The sequence below is a fragment of the Lates calcarifer genome, linkage group LG21 (genome assembly GCF_001640805.2).
Source record: "Lates calcarifer isolate ASB-BC8 linkage group LG21, TLL_Latcal_v3, whole genome shotgun sequence".
Taxonomy (NCBI): domain Eukaryota; kingdom Metazoa; phylum Chordata; class Actinopteri; family Centropomidae; genus Lates; species Lates calcarifer.
This window is the reverse complement of record NC_066853.1, coordinates 3,386,991-3,406,877: the sequence shown is the minus strand read 5'-3', so window position 1 is coordinate 3,406,877 and position 19,887 is coordinate 3,386,991. Positions and strand designations below refer to the sequence as shown.

The 19,887-nt window shown below is 39.9% G+C and overlaps 1 protein-coding gene across 1 annotated transcript in view; it reads left to right on the top strand.

The window, feature by feature from the left end:
- The first annotated feature begins 2,744 nt into the window (after nt 1-2,744).
- Nucleotides 2,745-19,887, top strand: part of lsamp (limbic system associated membrane protein) — a 423,678-nt gene continuing 406,535 nt past the window's right edge. Inside the window, exon 1 of the mRNA XM_051065384.1 lies at nt 2,745-3,401. Coding sequence (XP_050921341.1) covers nt 3,338-3,401 — 64 coding nt within the window. The 5' untranslated portion in view covers nt 2,745-3,337. The remainder of the gene's footprint in view (nt 3,402-19,887) is intronic.

Below are 19,887 nucleotides of genomic sequence, written 5' to 3'. Positions count from 1 at the left end.
TACTTGATGGATGAAAAGTCAAGCAGTAAACTTTCCCTTTCAGACTTCTTACATCTTACAATAACTTACAACTGTGACGACAACTTGACACTTGGTGAATGGAGAAAGGTCACTTCATCAATTTTGAGTAATATTTAAAAACAAAAATCCCAACAGAAAAGTAAAAAAAATAAAAAGATATAGATTAGATTTTTAGATAAAGATTTTAAATTAGAATAATAATATTTCTTCATTTATAATAGAGAGAGCAGCAGTGTGTCTCACAGTGAATCAGTCTCTGTGCTCTGCTGCTGTTCTGCCTCTGTCCATGGTGCTGACCAGGAGGAGAGATCAGTATAGTTTGAGTCCACCACTGAGATCCATCCATCCAACACATTCAGATTTTCAGTTCAGTAGCTTTGGGATGTGTAGCTGTCCATGGTGCTAACATCATCAGCCTGCTGGATGATTATTCATACAACAAAGGGACCAATGGAAATTCCTCACACAAGCTTTGAAAGTTCTCTTCTGTCCCTCCATCATTTTCTCTCATGTGTTGTTTTTCTCTTTATACTTTTTAATCTCTGTCTATTGTTGATCAATAGAAAACTATAGCTACTTTAAATTCCCAGCATGCCACATGATCTGAGAGTGTATCCCAGATAATTAACAAATTGCCTTGTCTTATGACACTCTGTAAGTCCAGAGCTCCCACAGGTTCCCATGTTTCCTCCCACAGCAGTTCCCCAATATCAGCTTGAGGTTTTCATACTGACATCCAAAGGTTTGCTGGAGGACAGAGAGCATGAGTGGACTGCACTGAGTGACTCTGAATTTTCTCTCAATAAGAGAAATGATGAGGACGTGTTTTCACAGCAGTGATTTCTCTGATTGCAGAAGTGTAAGAGCTGGAGACACTGTCTGAACTGATTATCATTATTAATTTTATTAGTATAAAAATGAATTTGTGGATTTTGGCGTCATTTCTTGCACCGTATGATGTTAACGTTGTCTTCCAGCATTGATAAGATTTTACTATTTTACAAAGATGTTAGTGGCACTAACTAATGTGAAATCATTTGCCTTCATCTTCCCAAAAAAGAACTCATTACCAACCATCATCTGTGGGAAGATTTTCATATTTATGCAGCTTCTTTCAAACAGATTCTTTCTTCCTATATTTCAGTCTGTATCTAAATGATTTGTGACGTGTTCACACTGTGTTTATATAATTCATACAGTGAGCAAAGAGATGATCTGTGATTACAGTGTGTTAACTGATGTGGCTGAGGATGAAGACTGGCATCACGAGGCTGTAAAGATAACTGTGAGGTACATGTCCTCACACACAGATCTAATATCATATGGTCATAAATAATGTATGGAAGCATGCAGCGTGTATGCAGAAATCATTTACATTTCATGCATCTCACCAGTTTGACTCTGACATGAAACAGACTTGACTTGTGTCTGAGAATCAGCAGTTTCACTTCTCGGACTCTGACAGCAAACTATGTTTTCCATCATAGTATTTTGATGGGATTCCATCTAACCTTTGCTTTGTTTCTCTTGCTGCTGGCATGTTCTAATGAAAACTGTTTTCATCTTCTCCAAGCCTAAAATACAAATGAGCAGTGTGTGAGAGAAACAGGTGGAGAATGTAAATAAACTGTGCAAACACAGTCCACCTGTGCCATAAGGTCTCGTGGGTGGAAGCTCCACAGATGGAAACTAAAAGGAAACAAAACTGAGAGTAAAAATACAAATATAATAATAGATATTCAATATGTCGTGACATTATGGAAACACCTGGTGGTCAAACATGTTCACCTTTGTATCTAGAAAATTCTTTGTACTTTCTATCCTGTGTTATGAATAGTGTTCTAAATAAATCTGGTCACTTACTGAGCAAAACAGTCTATTAAATCTAAAGTCTCCTGCTGTTTACTCACCAGGAGTGTGCATGTTCTCGCTGTGCCTGTGTGGGCTCTGCCCGGGTTCTCCAGCTTCCACCCACAGTAAATTAATTGAATTGGTGACTCTACATTGCCTGTAGGTGTGAATGTGAGTGTGAATGGTTGTTTGTCTGTGTGTGTGTCAGCCTGTGATAGACTGGTGATCTGTTCAGGACGTACACTGCCTCTCACCCAATGTCATCTCGGATCGGTAATAATAATGATAATAATATTGCTAATAATAACGACAGTAACATTAAACATTTGTCCTCTGCAGATGTTGCAGCTGCAGCCAGAGTGAACAGTAAAAACTAAAACACAGCTTCAGTGGATCTGAGAGAAGTGTGTGTAATAAATCTGTTGTCAGGATGTCTTGGGTAAAACACCACACTTGTATGCACATAGATAACTGGCTTTTTCCACTGAGACCAACTACACTGTCTTCACTTTGAACTCTGACATATATGGGTACACTACTGTACATATGGGACTCAGCAGCTCCTGGAGATACACTAAAAGGACTGTATCCTGAGAAGACTCCATTTTTATAGTTTAATTAGACGTCAAAAGTAGAACATATGGACTCTAATATTATTATATTATTAGAATTAATATTATTCACACAAAAATATAACATTTCTTAATGTGTGATATTTCTATATGAGCTGACATCATCACCTTTATCCTCAGATCATGTTATTATAATTAGAAAGGCAGTTATGCATTAAGCAGCTAATTTTCTGTCTGAAGGGAAATAAACTTGCCACCTTGTAAACTGAACAAAAATATAAATGCAACACTTTTGTTTTTTGTTTTCAGTTTTAATCGGTTGAAAATCACACAGAGGGCGTCTCTCTCTCAGATTTGTGTTTTGTTCACAAATCAGTTTAATTCCGTGTTGGTAAACACTTGTACTTTGCCAAGATAATCCATCCACCTGACAGGTGTGGCATATCAAGATGCTGATTAGCGGCCGCGTGATTATTGCACAGGTGTGACTTGGTCACAATCAGAGGCCGCTGTAAAATGTGCTGATCCGTGTGAGAAATGACGGTTGTGCTGCTGAATGAAATGTTGGACTTGTCCAGATTAGTCCTGCTCTCAGTCCTGAACCACGAAACGCTGCTTTAGTAGAAACAGACTGACCACACACAGAGACAGGACTCACACAGTCTCTTCCTCTGTGGATGAACGTGTCGGTAGGGGTCGCTAATGTCCGTGTGAACGCAGCAGAAGAAGAAGCGACAGAGTCTCCAGCTCTTGTGTTCATCAGCACCGTTCAGACTGGGATTTCTTCCTCTGCTCGGCTTCATCTGCAGCGCTTTCTCTGCTGGAAATTAACCGCTGGAGACGGAGCTTCGTCGGGAAGAGCGCGGAGCTTTTGCCCCTGATTAAAGGACACCATGGTTTACTTCTGGATACACACCGTGTGGATCCCCGGCGTCGCTTTCCTCTTTGGATTTCAAGGCAAGGGATCGTTTCATTCTTTTTCATTTCATGTCCTGGCGTTTTCCACTAGGAAACACCGGAGTTGAGAGGGAAATTACAGCTACCTTGGATGTTTATTGTGCGTCTGTCCGTCTGATGCTGACTCGAGTTGTGAAGGTATGTGAAGTGACGTCCCTTCCTGAAAACACCTGACATGACAGAGAGCTGCGCTCCTCATGGGAAGTCTCTGACTTTCTGCTGGTCACTGTTACAGCAGAGCTGTGTTTGCTCTAAATAAAGTTAGTGATGAGTGTGTGTGAGCTGAGCTGACAGCAGTCTTCATGTACAGTAGCAGTGTGTGACACAGAGAGGAGAGCAGCCTCAGAGGCTGATGGTACAGCTGACAGCTTCAGTAGAGTCTCCTCTCAGCAGAGTAGTAGAGTAGTGCAGGAACATGTGGAGGCTGTTGGACTGTCAGCTCCTCTGTGGTGGTTATTTCAGCATGCTGGCCTCTCTGATGAAGTGTGTGTGTCTTCACACACGGACCGTGATATACGTGGATGACTGAAGAAACGTCATCTTTTGTGAGCAGCAGTAGGACTAAGAGAAGAAGGGATGGACAGAGGATAAGAAAGGATTAGTTTCCTTGTCTGCTCTCCTGTCTACTTTGGTAATTAAATGTCAGCAGTAAGTAATGATGCTCTCCAGACTGTAAGAGCATCAGCTCTGAGAGGAATTGTGAATGTTTGGTAATGTAGTGGTGACAGAAGCAACACACCCATCGATCAGCTGCTCAGTGAGAAAACACAGTCAGGTCTTCAAGACCTCTACACAGGGTTTGGCGTGTTTGTGACAGCGATGACCTCTCCAGGTCCAGAAGCCGTGTTTTCGTTCAGGAAGTGGGACTACATAGTCAGAGCTCTGGTGAAGTGATTGATAGACCGTGTTTTCTCTGCACAAAATATCCATGAAAATCCAATTATCACATTTTCTTTTTGATGATGGCGTCCATTTTTGCTTATTATTTGTTTTCAAAGAAGGTTTTTGTAACAGCATAATGAAGCTCTTGAATGTAATGCTGTATAGCAGCTGACATTTTTCACAGCTTCACACCATCACAGCAGCTCAGCACAAAAACACAGGGTTTTTTTCACTCAGTATAAAGGAATGGTCCTTCATGCTTATCTGCTGGAAAACTGAGTTGTTAGGAGACAGATAACATAATGCAGTTGAGTAAAGTATCTATAGTTTAGATTCCCATCACTACCTCTCACACTAAATCCTTTGTTTGAGTTGTTTGAGTCTTTTCACTCCCTTCTAACTTTGCTCTCATTAGTTTACACATAAACCTCCTTCTCCATCTCACTCTGCACCTGTCTCACTGTTTTATGTATATCCCCCAGACTTTCTCTTCTTTTTCTTGAATGAATTGATTTTATTTTCTTTGCCTCATCCTCCATCACCTCTTATTTTATAGCTGATGTTATTTGAAGCTGTCCTTTTTTCTGTGTCTATACCCACTGATGCATTGTACCCAAAACTGCCTGCACATGGCTGACAGTAAAATCTTTATCTAAATCTGTGGCTGAGTCGTTGTTTCCTCTGAGGGGAGTGGTGATGCTCATCTCACTGCAGAGCGACTTAAACTTGTCATCTGCTCAGACTTCAGTTGATTTGAACGTTGACTCTGCTTCTGGCTTTACAAACTGCAGCCAGTGAAGAGTAGAGAAATATTCATATACTCAGGCAGTTTGCCCAAATACAGCCTCTTGCTCTTTTATTAAAGCAGGTAATCAGCTCAGCTGCTTCTTCTATTCAACAAGTTCTTATCTCCTGTTGAGCATCAGTTATAATCTCACAGGTCGATCACTGTTCTCTGTCTCTGTCTAACAAGGCCAGCTGCTAAAGTGTGAAATATAGTTTATCATCGCTGCTCTGTTTAAAACCTCATTTATTTTCTCCACTAAGATGAGCAAGTAAATGAAAATAAACTGTCTTTATGAAAACCCAAAACATTTTGTGTCCTCACCAACAACATACTGCAGCAGTTCTGTTAATGTTTCTATTTTAATAAAGTGAGATAAAAGAACTCATTCATTACCTTCCTCTGAATCTTTCTCTGAGATTGTGTTGGTCTCTAACTTTAAACTGGAGGTTATGAGTTTTAATGATGCTTGGAAACACATCATTTATCAAACACTGTTTATGAAGAGAAAGTTAAATAAACATTTAAACAAAAATAATATCTAACATTGTTTTTTTGTTTTTTCTTCATTCCAAAGTGAGTAAACGTTTCCTCAGCCTCCTCCCCTGGCTGCAGGTTTAAACAGATCATTTGCTATAAAAGTTGTGCTTCAGTCATTCTAACATGTTTTGGTGATTCAGCCTCGCTGAGCTGTCGAATTCCTGTTTCTTACAGTGACACTTTACAGTGTCCTGAGGCAGTAATGGGATGGCATGATTTGTTGAAGCAAAACAGGAGACATATGCAGTGAGTGGGTGTGGTGCGGTGCTCAGCCACTCTAAAGAATGAGCCATTTGAGAGGACATTTAGGCTTTGATGACTATAATCAAGTGTCTTCTCAGAATGCCTCCAGGTCTGTGTGAAGCAGCTCGATTGATGCACTGATTGGAGCCACACATAGTTCTTGTGCATGTAGATGTGCCATTTTATGTAGTGTATTTCCTACACTGCACATAAATCTTTCAATAAATTCTATCCGTGCATGAATATAGTCACACAGTTGTGCCCACTCTGTTTTTGCCTCACTGCAGTAATGACAAATGTGTAATGTGATGTACATTGCTTCCAAACAGAGGGTTGGTACTGAACAGGTGAAGATGAATACATGTACAGTTTTATAGTTCACTGGAACAGCTGAAGTGTGTTACACATGGATGTATGTAGGATTTTATTGACACCTACCCGTCAGTTCTCATCAGTGCTCTTATTGATTCGCCTTTTTCCTTTTTAAATGAAAGAGGGACATGTTATGAAAGGAATTAATTCTCCTTTTTTGTGCCTAAAACTCAACTTGGTGCCGACCCATCCAGTGGTCAGAATGTCTCACTCTTAACCTTCAGTTGTCACATGTTTGTATGAAGCATTTCATAATGTGATAACTGTGCTGCAGTGAATGAATCCTGCCGTCAGTCTAACGTGATAGTTAGACTGACGGCAGGTTACATCCTCTCTCCAGGTGTGATTGTTGTCAGGTGCCTCTAACAAGAACCATCTTCCAATAACTGACACTTGAAATACAAATAATACATTCACCACTATAGAAAAGAACATTTTATTTAGTGACATTATAACATCACCAGAGTCTTTGTCAGCAAACAGCAAAGTGCTAAAAATGTTAGCTTTCTGTAACATTGAGCCAATGAATTAGTGGATGTTTTTTTGTGTTTCTGTACTTAAGAGTCAATAAAAATCAGAGGTGAGGTTGTATTATAGGATTGCAGGATTAAACCTATTTGCTTGGCTTAAGTGTTCACCCATTAAATACATCCACACATCCAGTTTCTATTAATCCTTCATTCAAACAGGTAATCCTGTTGAAGAAAACACCCCGATACTGTCATGTTGGTGGATTCATGTTTCAATGGATTCTCTTTTTCTTTCTTTTTCTTTTTTTGGCTGATGAGTGGATTAAAATCTTTATAAAAGAAACTAGAAGACTGAGAAGAATAGAATTAAACTTGGCATTGCCACAGAGTCTGTTGAACTGCTGTTGATTATGTGGTGCTACAGTAACTAAGGTCTGCTCATTTGATCATTTCCAGCAGCTCAGGAGTTAAATCCATGAATCTATTGTCCCAGTGCATGCTGAGAGGGTTCCCAGCACACCAGCCTCATGTAACTGCAGTCAGACGATCAGCAATTAGCCAATCACATGACTCATGGTTTCAACTCTTCCCTTTAATCACAGCTTTATTTAAATGTATGAACACGCAGAACTCCATCTGGGATTAACAAATCAGTCTTCAACCAATAAAAGAACCACATTAGCTGGGTGAGAATAAACAGGATTATTTTAGCTTGATAGTATCCATCCATTATTTGTACCAACTGACACTGGATGAGAGGCGGGCTACACCCTGGAGAGGCCTTGATAGCAGTATGTTAGCCTGAATTTGTTAAACCATGTTTGAAAAACAGGGCCATGGGCATAAGATAGTCACATGATGGTGAACAAATCTTTGTGGAAGTTGCTACAAATTCAGTTGAACAGTCTTCACTCCCTGTGATGATCGAAGCCAAGAGCAGTGATGAAGCTCAGAGGCAATACTTCCATTGTTCATCTGGAAATATAGTATTCCCCCTGTGCGGCGCGGCCTGCCCAGCCAACGTGACACCCCTGGTGAGGATGCCAGCAGACGCTGATGATGGCAGAGAAAGTAGTCCTGGCCAGAGATGTTCCCACAGCTCCAGGACCAGAGTCAGACTCAGACTCACACACATTTGACAGGTCTCTCTGGAGAACAGAGTCAGGTCTCAACCAATATATCAACAGAGCTACCACAGGCAGCTAATACTGTGCTTTGTGGATGGAGAGGAGGTCGACTCAGGCTGTCTGTCAGTGGAGAGGACGACAGGATGATAGACACAAAGGAGGGTTTGCGTGTGTTTGTCTGTGTCTTTTCCATGGTGTGTGTGAGATAAAAGATGTATTTCTTCAGCCCTCCTACATCCAGTATGGACATCCCATCAGCCCAGATTGATGCTGTCAAGCAGCTTAATGTCTGTCTGTTGGGTCAGCAGCCTGAATGCTGAGGAACAGACAGTCAGACTAGCTCTCACACACATAAACACATGTTGCTGTAGGTTTATGTACAATGTGGGCGTGGATATGTATCATCCTACTGTTTTAGCTCACTGATAATGTTACAGTTCAGGTATTATTGCAGGCTGTTATGCTTGGTTTGTGATCACAGAGATGATGTTACACTGCCTCTTATGTGAGCCCATAATATCATCACTGGTTCACATGTTGCAAATTATAAATAAAGCCAAGCTCCTGACAGCTCCTGGCTCTCTTAGATGGAGTGCCCAGTTTTAAGAGTGAGCAGTTTTTACTTGCTGTCAGTTCAGTTAGTCTCTCTGACTAATTTGCTTCATCACAGTCTCTGAACACAACATCAGATTTATTCAGTGATTCTTTTGGTTTGTACCAGACTGTGAAAGTCTGATGTTGAACATCTTTACATCATATTCACAGTGCAGCTCAGCTGGGGCACACAGCTTTATGAGATGCTTTCTCTACCCACAGAACGAGTGGGAACAACGTCTTTGTCTCAGCCAAAATCAGCAGGGCTTGTTGTCCCTTGGACTGGTTGGCTGGAGGGTTTAACATCCCACATATTCTTGAACTAGAGGTACGAAACAAAGGGGATTAAGGAGAGATGGACAGAGTTAGACAGCAGACAGACACTCTGTTGTCTCGTCCCTCATTTCCTCCAAAAAACAGCAGCTGTAATGCAACAGAGGAGCCTGGAGGCATTAACAAGCCTGTGCAGCCACACAGCCTCAGGGAGGAATACCTCTTACATCTTACATACACCTGTGTAGCTGTGTCGTGTCACAGCTTTAGATGATGTTTTCTTCCTTTACAATCAACGCATTCCCCAACTATTTAATTTGAGTTTGTGTCAGGTTCATAATTTACACTGCTATGAATAATTATAATGATTAATATTTATTTGTTTATTGACTCAGTGGGTTGTTTATTACTTGGAATTAATAACTAATGAGTTCATGGTGAGGGCATATTGACTGTGTATTATTTGATGTGATAAGATGAAGAGATGTGATGAACTCCATTTGGCCAAACTTTGATTATTTTCCATCATCCTGTTTTCTCTCATCAGGGAATTTCTTGATTATTAAAAATGCATTAGAGACCTCTGATACCTCCTCACCTCTGTCATCACAGCTGGAGAATAAACTGATGTGTCCTAAAACAGTGAGGTTGATGAGATTGTTGGTGATGTTGTTGGTTAAAAACCTCACTAACAATCTGTTTTGCACATTATGCTCTTCCACACTAAGAGCACATTAGAGTGGCTTGTTTGAGGTCTGTTTCTTGCTTCCTCTCCCATCCTCTTTAGATTTCCCCTGTGATATTAAGGATGTGATAAAGAGACACAAAGTGAGTAGTGAGAAGCACTTATCAAGAGAATTGTACAATTCAGTGGGAAGAGTAACACTTGGCTGGTTTTTCCTTAATTGTTTCATTTGTTTAGGAAGATGTGAGTACAGGATCATTTTCTACTTTTAGCTGAAAATGAGTTTGTCTCATTTTCATCTCTCCTGTGGTCTTTGTATCAGTAGCTGCTGTTCACAAGGACTCCTGACAGTTCAGACATCTCTCACTGTGTTTGTAGCAGTAAATATGTGTTGTCTTACATTGTTCACTAAATGGGACTGTATATGAAAACAGTCAAAAATGCACAGCAGTGTGGGTTAAATTAAATAATACTTTCATATGGATCAGCTGTTGCTTCCTGTGTTCTCTCCTGAGACCCAAAGATACAGTTCATCAGAATGTGGTAACACTGGATGTATTGTTGCTTGATGAGTCACACAGTATACATATATGAAACCTTTGTTTACAATGTGCTTTCCTCTTTTTTTTCTCTGTTTCAGGTAAGAGTGGCCTGCTCTGAACGTGTGTTTGTGTGTGTGTGTGTGTGTGTGTGTGTGTGTGTGGGAGAGAGAGAGAGAGTCCTGTGATCTGACACCATCTCCTGACCCGTTCACTGGACTTCAAAAGAGACAGTAAGACTTCACATTCACAGGACAGCTCTATCATGTCTCAGTGTGTACAGTAGTATAACCATGTTAAAGACTGTTTTGTGTGTCGAGTCCAATCACTGAGAACTGACCTCCAGTGTTCAAACCTACAGTCCAGAGCAGAGTGGGAGGAGTGTGTTGTATGTGACTCTATAGTCTCTTAGTTGTTGTGAGAGTGCTCTGAATTGTTGTGTTCTGCAGTGATATAATACATGCTGTGATAAGAGGCTGACATTGGCACACTTACCGTAATTTCCGGACTATTGAGCGCACTTGACTATAAGCTGCACCCACTAAATTTAAAAAGAAAAAGAAAAAAGTACATATACAGGCCACACTTGTCTATAAGCCGCAGGTGTCTAAATGTTTTTGCAGCATGAAGCTCGTTAGCCTGTAAAAATCTATAAATTAGCCGCATCATTGTTTAAGCCGCAGGTTTCAAAGCGTGTGAAAAAAGTAGCGGCTTATAGTCCGGAAATTACAGTAGTTTAACTTCCTGAATGTGCTGATGTGCTGTCTTCGGCCACAGAGACAAAGAGATCACACCACAGAGACAGAGATGGAGCCCTGAGGTTTAGAGAATTTCTCTCTCTCACTGCATTTTCCTTCTCCGTCTCTTTGGTTACATCTACCTCTGAATGCAGTCCACTGAGAAAGAGGCTTCAGAATGAGACTAGGTGTCCACTGATTGCTCTCTAATTAGACAGTAATGGGAGGCTGATGTACAGTACTGGTACAAAGCCCCTGTGCTCCTCTGGTGTGGCTCTCTGTTTGATGGAAACAAGTTGGTTTTCTGTTTGAGATGGATTTCATCTTTGCTGTCTCATGCTTCATGATGTGCTGTTTTGTTTGTGTAGGGCTGAGTGGTCATCAGGTCAGATATTTATGTTTGTGGCTGTGAGAGAACAGCTCCTAAATATGATGTGTTGTTGTATTCACTGGCTGTAGTATTAAATATGATTTTATCATTAGTGACAATAGATTAGAAATATAACAATAACATAATAACATCTGACTTCCTCCCAGTACACCTGTATGTTACTACAATATGAAACCACCATTGTCTAGTAAATCTAATTTAATGGAATAGTATTTAATACAGGCTTGTTTTCTCCACAGAGCAGTTTTCTCTGGAGATTTTATCAAGATATTTTTTGCTTGATTTATTTTAAGCTCTGTACTTCTCCTGTCAGACATGGCCATGCTCATAATATTATTGCTACTCACGTCATATCACTTGTTACATTTATCCAGTGCTGCTGCTATCAAATCCAACTACTCATTCCTTTTCATGACAGTGAATGCTGTGACAGTCACAGTAGTGTTTTTAATACAGTATTTCATGTTCACTGTTATTGTATTCAAACATGAAAGGTCTGAGGGAGTGAACCTTGTTGGAGATGAAAATAGATGTTTGATTCTTTGATCCCTCTTCTTTTTGTAGCATTGTTCATATCAAACAGACACTGTGTTGTTGAAGAGGAGTAAAGTCATGCTCTCTCTCAGCCATTTTAAAATCACAGCAGTGTTTTATTCACAGTCTTTTCTTTTGAAACATTAAATAAATCAAATTCAGTGGATGAATTAAAGTAAGACAGTGTGCTTTGTTACACTTTTAGAATACCAGATTGTGTAAACACACCCTGAGCTCAAGATTACAATATTAGTTTGCAGAGATATTTGTTACCACCTCCCTGTGTGTGTGTGTCACAATGTGTTACAATACTCCCTACATTGTGGTTTATCGTTAATTATTGTGTCCATTATGTTTATGTTTATATTTATTGCTCTCAGCAGAATCTCTTGCATGTTACTTGGTTTAATTTAGAGAGATTCCCAGAGAACAGAACACCATCACTCAAACACTGTGTAACCTTTTGTTGCTATAAATGGTCCTGTCTATTTATTTCTCTCATACACAGTGGAAATTAATTTTCGAACGAATAACCAAACAACAAATAGTTCTGTCTGAATGTTGAACAGCTGAACGACCAACAGAGATGGCGATTAATTAGACCTTGTTTAGACTGATAACATAATTAATGCGTCCTTCACTGAGTGATAGACTCAATTTCCCAGCTTTTCTTTCACGTGGACAATGACAAAGCAAATGAATAGGGGTCAAACAGTGGAGATTGTGGTGGGTCTGTTCTCTGAACCAAAACACTACACTGATGCTGTTGTTAGCAATGACACATTCATCAGAGTTTATCTAATGTGTTGAGAAAATCATCAGTGTAATATTAGAGCAATGTCAATGGCGGTCAAAGCAGCTATTTGCTAACATGATGTATCACTGCTAACTCCAGTGATGTGTTGTTTCACAGTAATGAATTCACTGTGTCACATTATGAACAGAGCAACTTTCAATATCAGCTGAATGTCAACCATGTTTCCACTGTTCACTGTGACTGTGGATCATCAGTTGGTTTGGTCCATGGGCAGTGACACGTTCAAACAGACCTCAGTGGATTGATGGTCTCTGTAGTCTCTTCCTAGACAGGTCTTCATATGAGCTGTCAGTCCACAACCCGACTCTCATCTGTCCATTTCTGCAGCCTCCATGCTGTCAGTCATCTCATACACACTTTCACCCATGAGGGGATTCAGCTGTAATACATAGTAAATGAGTGACAGTTAGGAAAACTACTGTAATAATAATATTAGGTATCAGTCCACATACACTCACTGTCTGACTGCTCTGTTCCTCTTCCATCCATGAAAGGATTTCACTGCCTAATTTGTTCTGCATGAGAGTAACAGATTAGAAAAGTACATTGTGAAGAACAAACACTTTGAGCAGCTTTTACAGTTGCAGATCTGGTTAATTAGCTCTTATATTTGAGCTTCTCATCTCAATAATGAAGCTTTTGTCCTGTTGTTTAAATTGAAAAATTAAAAATTAATGGAAAATTTAAAAAAAGAAAACATTAAGGCATGCTTTAAACACAGAGCCACACACAACACACACATACCTGCTCCCACGCAAACACACGTCACATCACACCCCATCAGTTGGGCTTCAGCTATGGGAACGCAGCAGCTAAATTAGTGTAATAAATGATTATCAAGCACCGCTTCATCCAGGCTGTGCAGCCAACAAGGCTCCAACCAACTCTTCATCATTAATACGAGAGGGCTTCAAAAAGTTTGTGGAAAAAGTACATAGCTAAAAATCATATGCAGGGATTTTGATCTCAGCGCACCTGTACGTTCCTGTACTAACATGTCATAACATGTTCTAACATGAACCCTTAAATGCATGTTGCAATGCAAAAATAAACATCATAACTTTTAAATAAATTTTTTCCAACTGTTCTTTTTCCAACTTTTTGAAGTGCATTTGTATGTCCCCTGCTAACAGCATTAGCACTGCTGACCACTCTGAACACAACATGATTCATCTTGGCATTGTTTTAAACCCTGATGAAACCCTGATATATAGACAGCAACAATATTCAGCAAGTAACACTGACAGTTCAGTCATATAGTATAAAATAATTAAAACATCATGGCCATCAGGTTGTGATTACTTCTCTTTTAATGCATTTCTCTGTCACTGGTTTTCAGTTGGAGCAGATGGTTAACACACAGTGGGTGGATGGAAAACCCTCAGCTCAGCTCCTCCACCTACATAAAGCAGCTAAACTTTAGACCAACAGCTGGTCAAAGTTTTTCAAAGCAAAGATCCATTTACTGCTGTATTGACCACAGTTGTCTGATACACTTTGAGTCTTTTTCTACAGTGTTGCTAAAGATATTGACTTGTATTTTATTATTCACAGTGTGAACTACATGTCCTGCCTAGATAGATAAATGTTAGGTATGTGGAGTAATTTGAAATCACATCAGAGAGTCAGTGTTGACTCAACAGGAAGTTGAGTCTTGCAGAACAACACAGCTTTAAAAGGGTACGTTTGCTAACAAGCCTATGTTAAAAAATAACTTTTTACATAGAACACAGTATTATAGATGGAGGGTCATCAGAGACCATCTCTTCCTTGAAAGTCACTCTGAGGCATTGTATTATCAACAGTTTTATAGCATCACAGTTATCCTCTTTGTTTCAATGAAACAAACAAAAGTCTCTGCCTGAATCAAAGTCAACAAAGTCTCTATGCCATATTTAGGGCTAAAATAGTGATTCACTGAGTGTGCATGTGTGTGTGTGAGGAACATGTATATATGAGATATAAAGTGCAGTGATTGATAAATTGACACTTAATGGCTCCCGTCACTGTCACCTGAAAACTGACATACTTCCATCCATCCATCCGTTATCTATACTGCTTATCATTAAGGGTCGCAGGGGGGCTTGAGCCAATCCCAGATGACATTGGGTGAGAGGCGGGGTACAGCCCAGTTAGATCGCCAGTCTATTGCAGGGCTGGCATATAGAGACAAACAACCACTCACACCTAAATTCACAGCTATGGGCAATGTAGAACCGCCAGTTAACCTGCATGTCTTTGGAAGCCAGAGCACCTGGAGGAAATCCATGCAGGCACATGGAGAACATGGAAACTCCACACAGAAAAGCCCCAGGCGAACTAGTGTTTGAACCCAGAATCTTCTTGCTGTGAGGTGACCATGCTAACCACTGCATCACCGTGCATCAGAGTTTGTTCTTTGAGTACTGCCTACCACCAAGAGCCAGACCTGGGTTTTGTATTTCCAGTTTAATCACAAGTTCAGGTGTTGACTTAGAGCTCTGTACTAAAGAGACTCTAGAGTAAATTATGTAACCTGGTTGATCTGACATTTCTGGCCTGCTCATAACTGAGACCCTCCAAGCAGTCAGAGATTAATGAGCACATTAGCTGCGTTTATTTTTGACACTAGACCCAGTAACCCACTCTGACATTTTAGATGTCAGTAAAGACTGAAAATTTCTCACTTTTCACACAAGATGCTCTGCATGTAATAAAGACTGAAAAACATATTGGCGTGATCACAACTGGTTGTATAATAGACTGTCCTGCATTTTCTGCTCTGTTTTTTACCTGTGTGGTGTACAGTGAAATGGTGCTGTGTGGTACAGTGAAATGCTTACCTCTTGGTGTGACAGCAAGGAGCTCTATCACTGGAAAAGTGATTCTAAAAGATAATGCAGGAGAATGATACAAACCTGAAAAATGGCAAGGTGAAAACTGTGAATTTATCTGTCTGGTCCTCCATGTAGCATGTGTTGTCTGTCTTCAGAAATTCAAGAGCAACACTGCCATTCCCAACTGAGGAATTTGAGAAACCCTTTGGCCATGAACTATCAGGCAGTCAACATGTTCAGTGTGTACCATGCTTTCTTTGTCCAGTGTGTACTGAGAAAACTGGAACAACTGGAACAGTTGGTTTAGGACTGGACCAGGCAGAGCGAAGTCCTGGTTGAACTAACAAACTCATGAAGTACTTGAGGTTGTACATGTTTAGGGTTATTGGAGGGAACAGACTGTATTCATTCTTGGAGGACACTGACATTTGACATGAACACATGAACACTGTCACTGTTCAAGGTGTTGATTATCCTATGTAACTATCAGGCATTTTTGACTGTATCCTAGACTGTAGGCTGTTCACATGGACCCTGAAGTCTAGATGAAGTGAAAGTAGTACAATGTTTGTCTATTCACTGATTGAAGAGAGAAAAATTCTCAGTGCATAATGTGAAAAGTAAATACTGCTCCAAAAGAAAAGATTACATCATTTACCAAATACTGCATTTCAGTGCCATGGAGATGACGTGGCACAGCACACTAGAAACTACTTAAGATACTTTGTATAGTTTATAAACCAAAGTTACAAACCAAATGACTTTACTGGCATAGGTGCTGTGTTAACATGTGAATAAAACATTGAGAAAAAAAAACCACCATGGTGAAACTGTGTGTTTGCCAAATCCTTACATATGGCTGAGCATATCAGAGTGGGTAGTTCATAGTAATGTATCATTAAATAAATAACCAGGGATTTTTATAAATAAGGGAAATAGAAAAATAAATGTAGTAACGCAAAGCAAATAAGCCATGATTTGGTTAAAGATTTCCAGTTAATCTCCAGAAATGTGTGAAAGCAGAGCTGAGGTCTCGGTGAAGCCCCACTGTGATGAAAGCTGTTTATCACTGAAACTGCTCTCAAGCCAGAAAGTGTCTGACTCCTGGGGAGCTGTCAGTCAGAGAGGGTGACTTAGTGTTCAAACTGGAGACAACAAAAGACGAGCAGGCAGACAGAAAAACAGGAGGAGAAGGAAGTGTGGAAGAAAAGAGAGAAGACAGATATTGTATGGTGCACTGTATTTGATATATCTGCATAATGGGGAAAATGAATTCACTCACAAAGCCACTTTATTACCGTCAGGAAAGGTAGAGAGGGAGGGAAGGGACATTCTCTCTCATGACAGATAATGTAATAATGTAATACAGTATGGGTACATGTAGATAATGTGAATGTTCACTTCTTTAAGAAGCTTGGGCAGAGGAAACTGTGCTCAGAGTCAGTTTATTTATGTCTTTCTCCGTCTTTCCCTCCCTCCCTCCAGTGATCGATAGATGCATCGAGGCTTCATTACCTTCTTCAGTCTGGCTGAAGTTCTGTCTCATTTGTCACATCCATTATGCTGCATTCATTGTCTTTTATAAGTAAACCTTTGTTAAAGACAAAAGAAAAATGAAAGACCAGCATTTGTTTGAGGAGGAGAAAATGAGATAGAATATCAGAGTGAAGGAGAGAAGACAATGAAGGGAAAAAAGACCTAGCTGGGTTTCTTGGAATAAAATAAGATGGATTGTACTGACTGTCAGATGATGTAACATCATGCAATGTGCAGCTCTCTTTGAAAGACTCTTGTGAAGTCATGTAGTGTAAATATAAAGTATCCTCACAGACAGAGATTTGATTGGCTAACTGATGGTCCATCTACGTTTGAAATTATGTCTTATTGTTGCTAAATTTGCTCTGTAGGACTGAATGGCCTCAAACACTGAAAGTAATGGTTATTTAGCTCCTTTTCCATTTTACTATTGTTAATACTATTATTATTAGAATGTGCTTTAAGCTACTGAAGTGCAGCACAGAAGGAAAAAGGAGAATTATAAGGTTTAAAGTTGTATGTTTTGTTTTTTGTCTATAATCTGATTCTTAACTGATGGTTTACTGGTTAAACCAGTAAATTACTGTTGTGAACGATGTTGTGAAGGCGTTCCGCTGTGCTCAAGGCTTTCTGTGAGTGGTGCATTTTTACAAATTTGGTTTCAAAAAAGACCAAATGCTGTCATCAGAAACAGTATTCAGATTGTAAAATTTCATTACTATGAAGTATTTTGATGGAAGGACGTTAAATATTTCATGAAAAGCATGTCCTGAAGACCCAGCAAAAATCATCAGTGACCATAATCTTTACAAGTGCACAGCATAGTCACCCATTTACTTTGTATTACATAATCTTTGTGCTGCTGTGGGAAATTTTCCAAAGAATATAGTCAGTTTTTTGTTAGCTGAATGCATTTCCCTTTGTTCCAGCCAACAGTTTCAGTTCCAGTCAGTACAATATTAAAATCAACTAGTCTGTAAGTGATTAATCATTTGTTAGAAATGGACCGTTTACCTGGTAGATATATATTTGTAAGGACAACTGTAAAAATTGGGGTACTTTTCCTTTGTAGGTGTATGGGTGGGAGTTAGAAAGTCACAGTTTAATAACAGACATAAGCCTTTAAATGAACCAATCAAAATGTTGCATGTGGTTCTGAGGTCCTTTAAGTCTGCAGATTAAGTGTTAATTAACAGAGCAAATGAAATGTGGTGGAGAGATTAGAAGGATCCTCCTCCAGGTTATAAACTGCTCTGCTACACACACACAGTAATCTGTGCTCATTCTAAACTTTACTGATGAATAACATGTTGAATAATACACAGAGAACTTGGTAGAGTTTGTTTATTCTTCTATTTAAGATTCAATTACAGCTTCCGAATATGAATGACTCTTTCCTCAGTAAATTCAATAACTGAATGTTGAGTATTGAGCAGGAGCAGACTGCATGATGATCGTGAAAGAATGGTGACAGCTGGAAAGACAGTTGGTTGCTGAGAAGGAGCAGAACATGGGGAGTACAGACCTGGCAACAGAGCCATGCTCTCGCAAGAGTTCCTCGTACCATGAGTACAGTCTTATGTATGGAGGGATACCTCTGGAGCCACCTGACGGGGCGCTCATTATCCAGACACAGCTCATGAGTTTGTCTGAACAGATTATGACAGGAGATGAATCTGTAGCATGAAGTTGGTAGAAGAATACTGGCACAAGACTACAGACATGTGATTGGTTGTTTTCCACCAGCAGTGCCGTCGTGGTTATGCAAGATTTAACAATGCAGCCAAAGTGGATCGTAAATGCCTAATTTCACTGCTCTTTGATCATGTGCAGCTCTTCCCTAAAATGTGAGGGTGCAGATGGAGCACTCGTACCTTTTCAACATCATCATCATCATCACAGTGCTGATTTTTTTCTCTAATGACGATCTCTTCTCCATTAAAGTGGTGTGCGCTCTGACACTCAGTCTCGTCATAGATTACCAATTCTGTCTTCAAGTCCTCTGCTAACTCACAGTCAGAATCGAAATCATCTGTCACAGAGTGCAGCATTTGTAAAAGAACAAGTCTTATTTTCAGTCTGTGTTAGAGGAAGATGTGTCAGGGGCTGACTGGGAGCTCCACACTGTCGTTCTTCAGCTATTCTAATGTGTGTGTTCTCCATGCTGTCGGATAAATTCTCGGTTCTTTAGAATCACGTTTAGCCTCCTGTGAGGATCAATGCTCTGACATTCACTAAGAATGTAAAGTGTTGCCCTATAACTGAGACTGCTGCTGTTTTAATATTGTCCCCGGGAAGCAGCTGTATCTTCAGGGCTGTACTTTCCTAATGAAATATGGATGCATCGCATGCTTCCCTTGTCTTGTGTATTCTCCTGCACGGCCCTACAGCCCCTAAAATATTCCATTATTAATATCAATATTTCAGAATCTCCCACTTGGTGAGATCATGTCTCAGCCATATGCCAGGTCTCTCTGCTCTCAGCCATGCGGGACTAAGCTGTTTCTCTGTGCTAAACCTCATTCAGCCTCTGACATTTTGCCATTTTCACTGGAGATGAGATCGTCAATGAAAAGGCATCAATTCTAAGTGTTATCAGCATTTATATAATATTTCACACTTATCATTTCAACATTTCAAGGCTCAGATTTTTTTAATGTTCCTGCCTGTATTTCAACTCATCCAGCAAGGACAATTATTGAAGTCAGTGTTTAGTAGAATTATGTTCCTATCTTGACTTACTGTGTGCAAGAGAGATCAGATGTGAGAGCTGTGGTGTGACGCTGCTGATGTTGTTCAACTAAAATAGTATAGACAGACTTCCAGTAAAATGTTTCCATACCACAGAGATAACAGAGAGAGATCTATCGATCTACAGTCTCCCCCAGCAAAAACACATTGTTCAAAAACTTCAACAACCAAAGGAAACAATCTGATAACCAACACCTTGTGGATACTGAACTAACATTTACAGAGTCAAAGAACCAACAAATGCAGGCCTTCAAGGCTGAAGAAGTGAAGCGTCAGTGAAATCATCTGCCCAGAGATGTAACAGAACTGTAGTCCTGCAGAGCAGAGAGCTCTACATCAGAGGTTTTCTGACTTTAACCTCTGGAAACAAATCTGGAGTGAAAGCAGGTGATGAT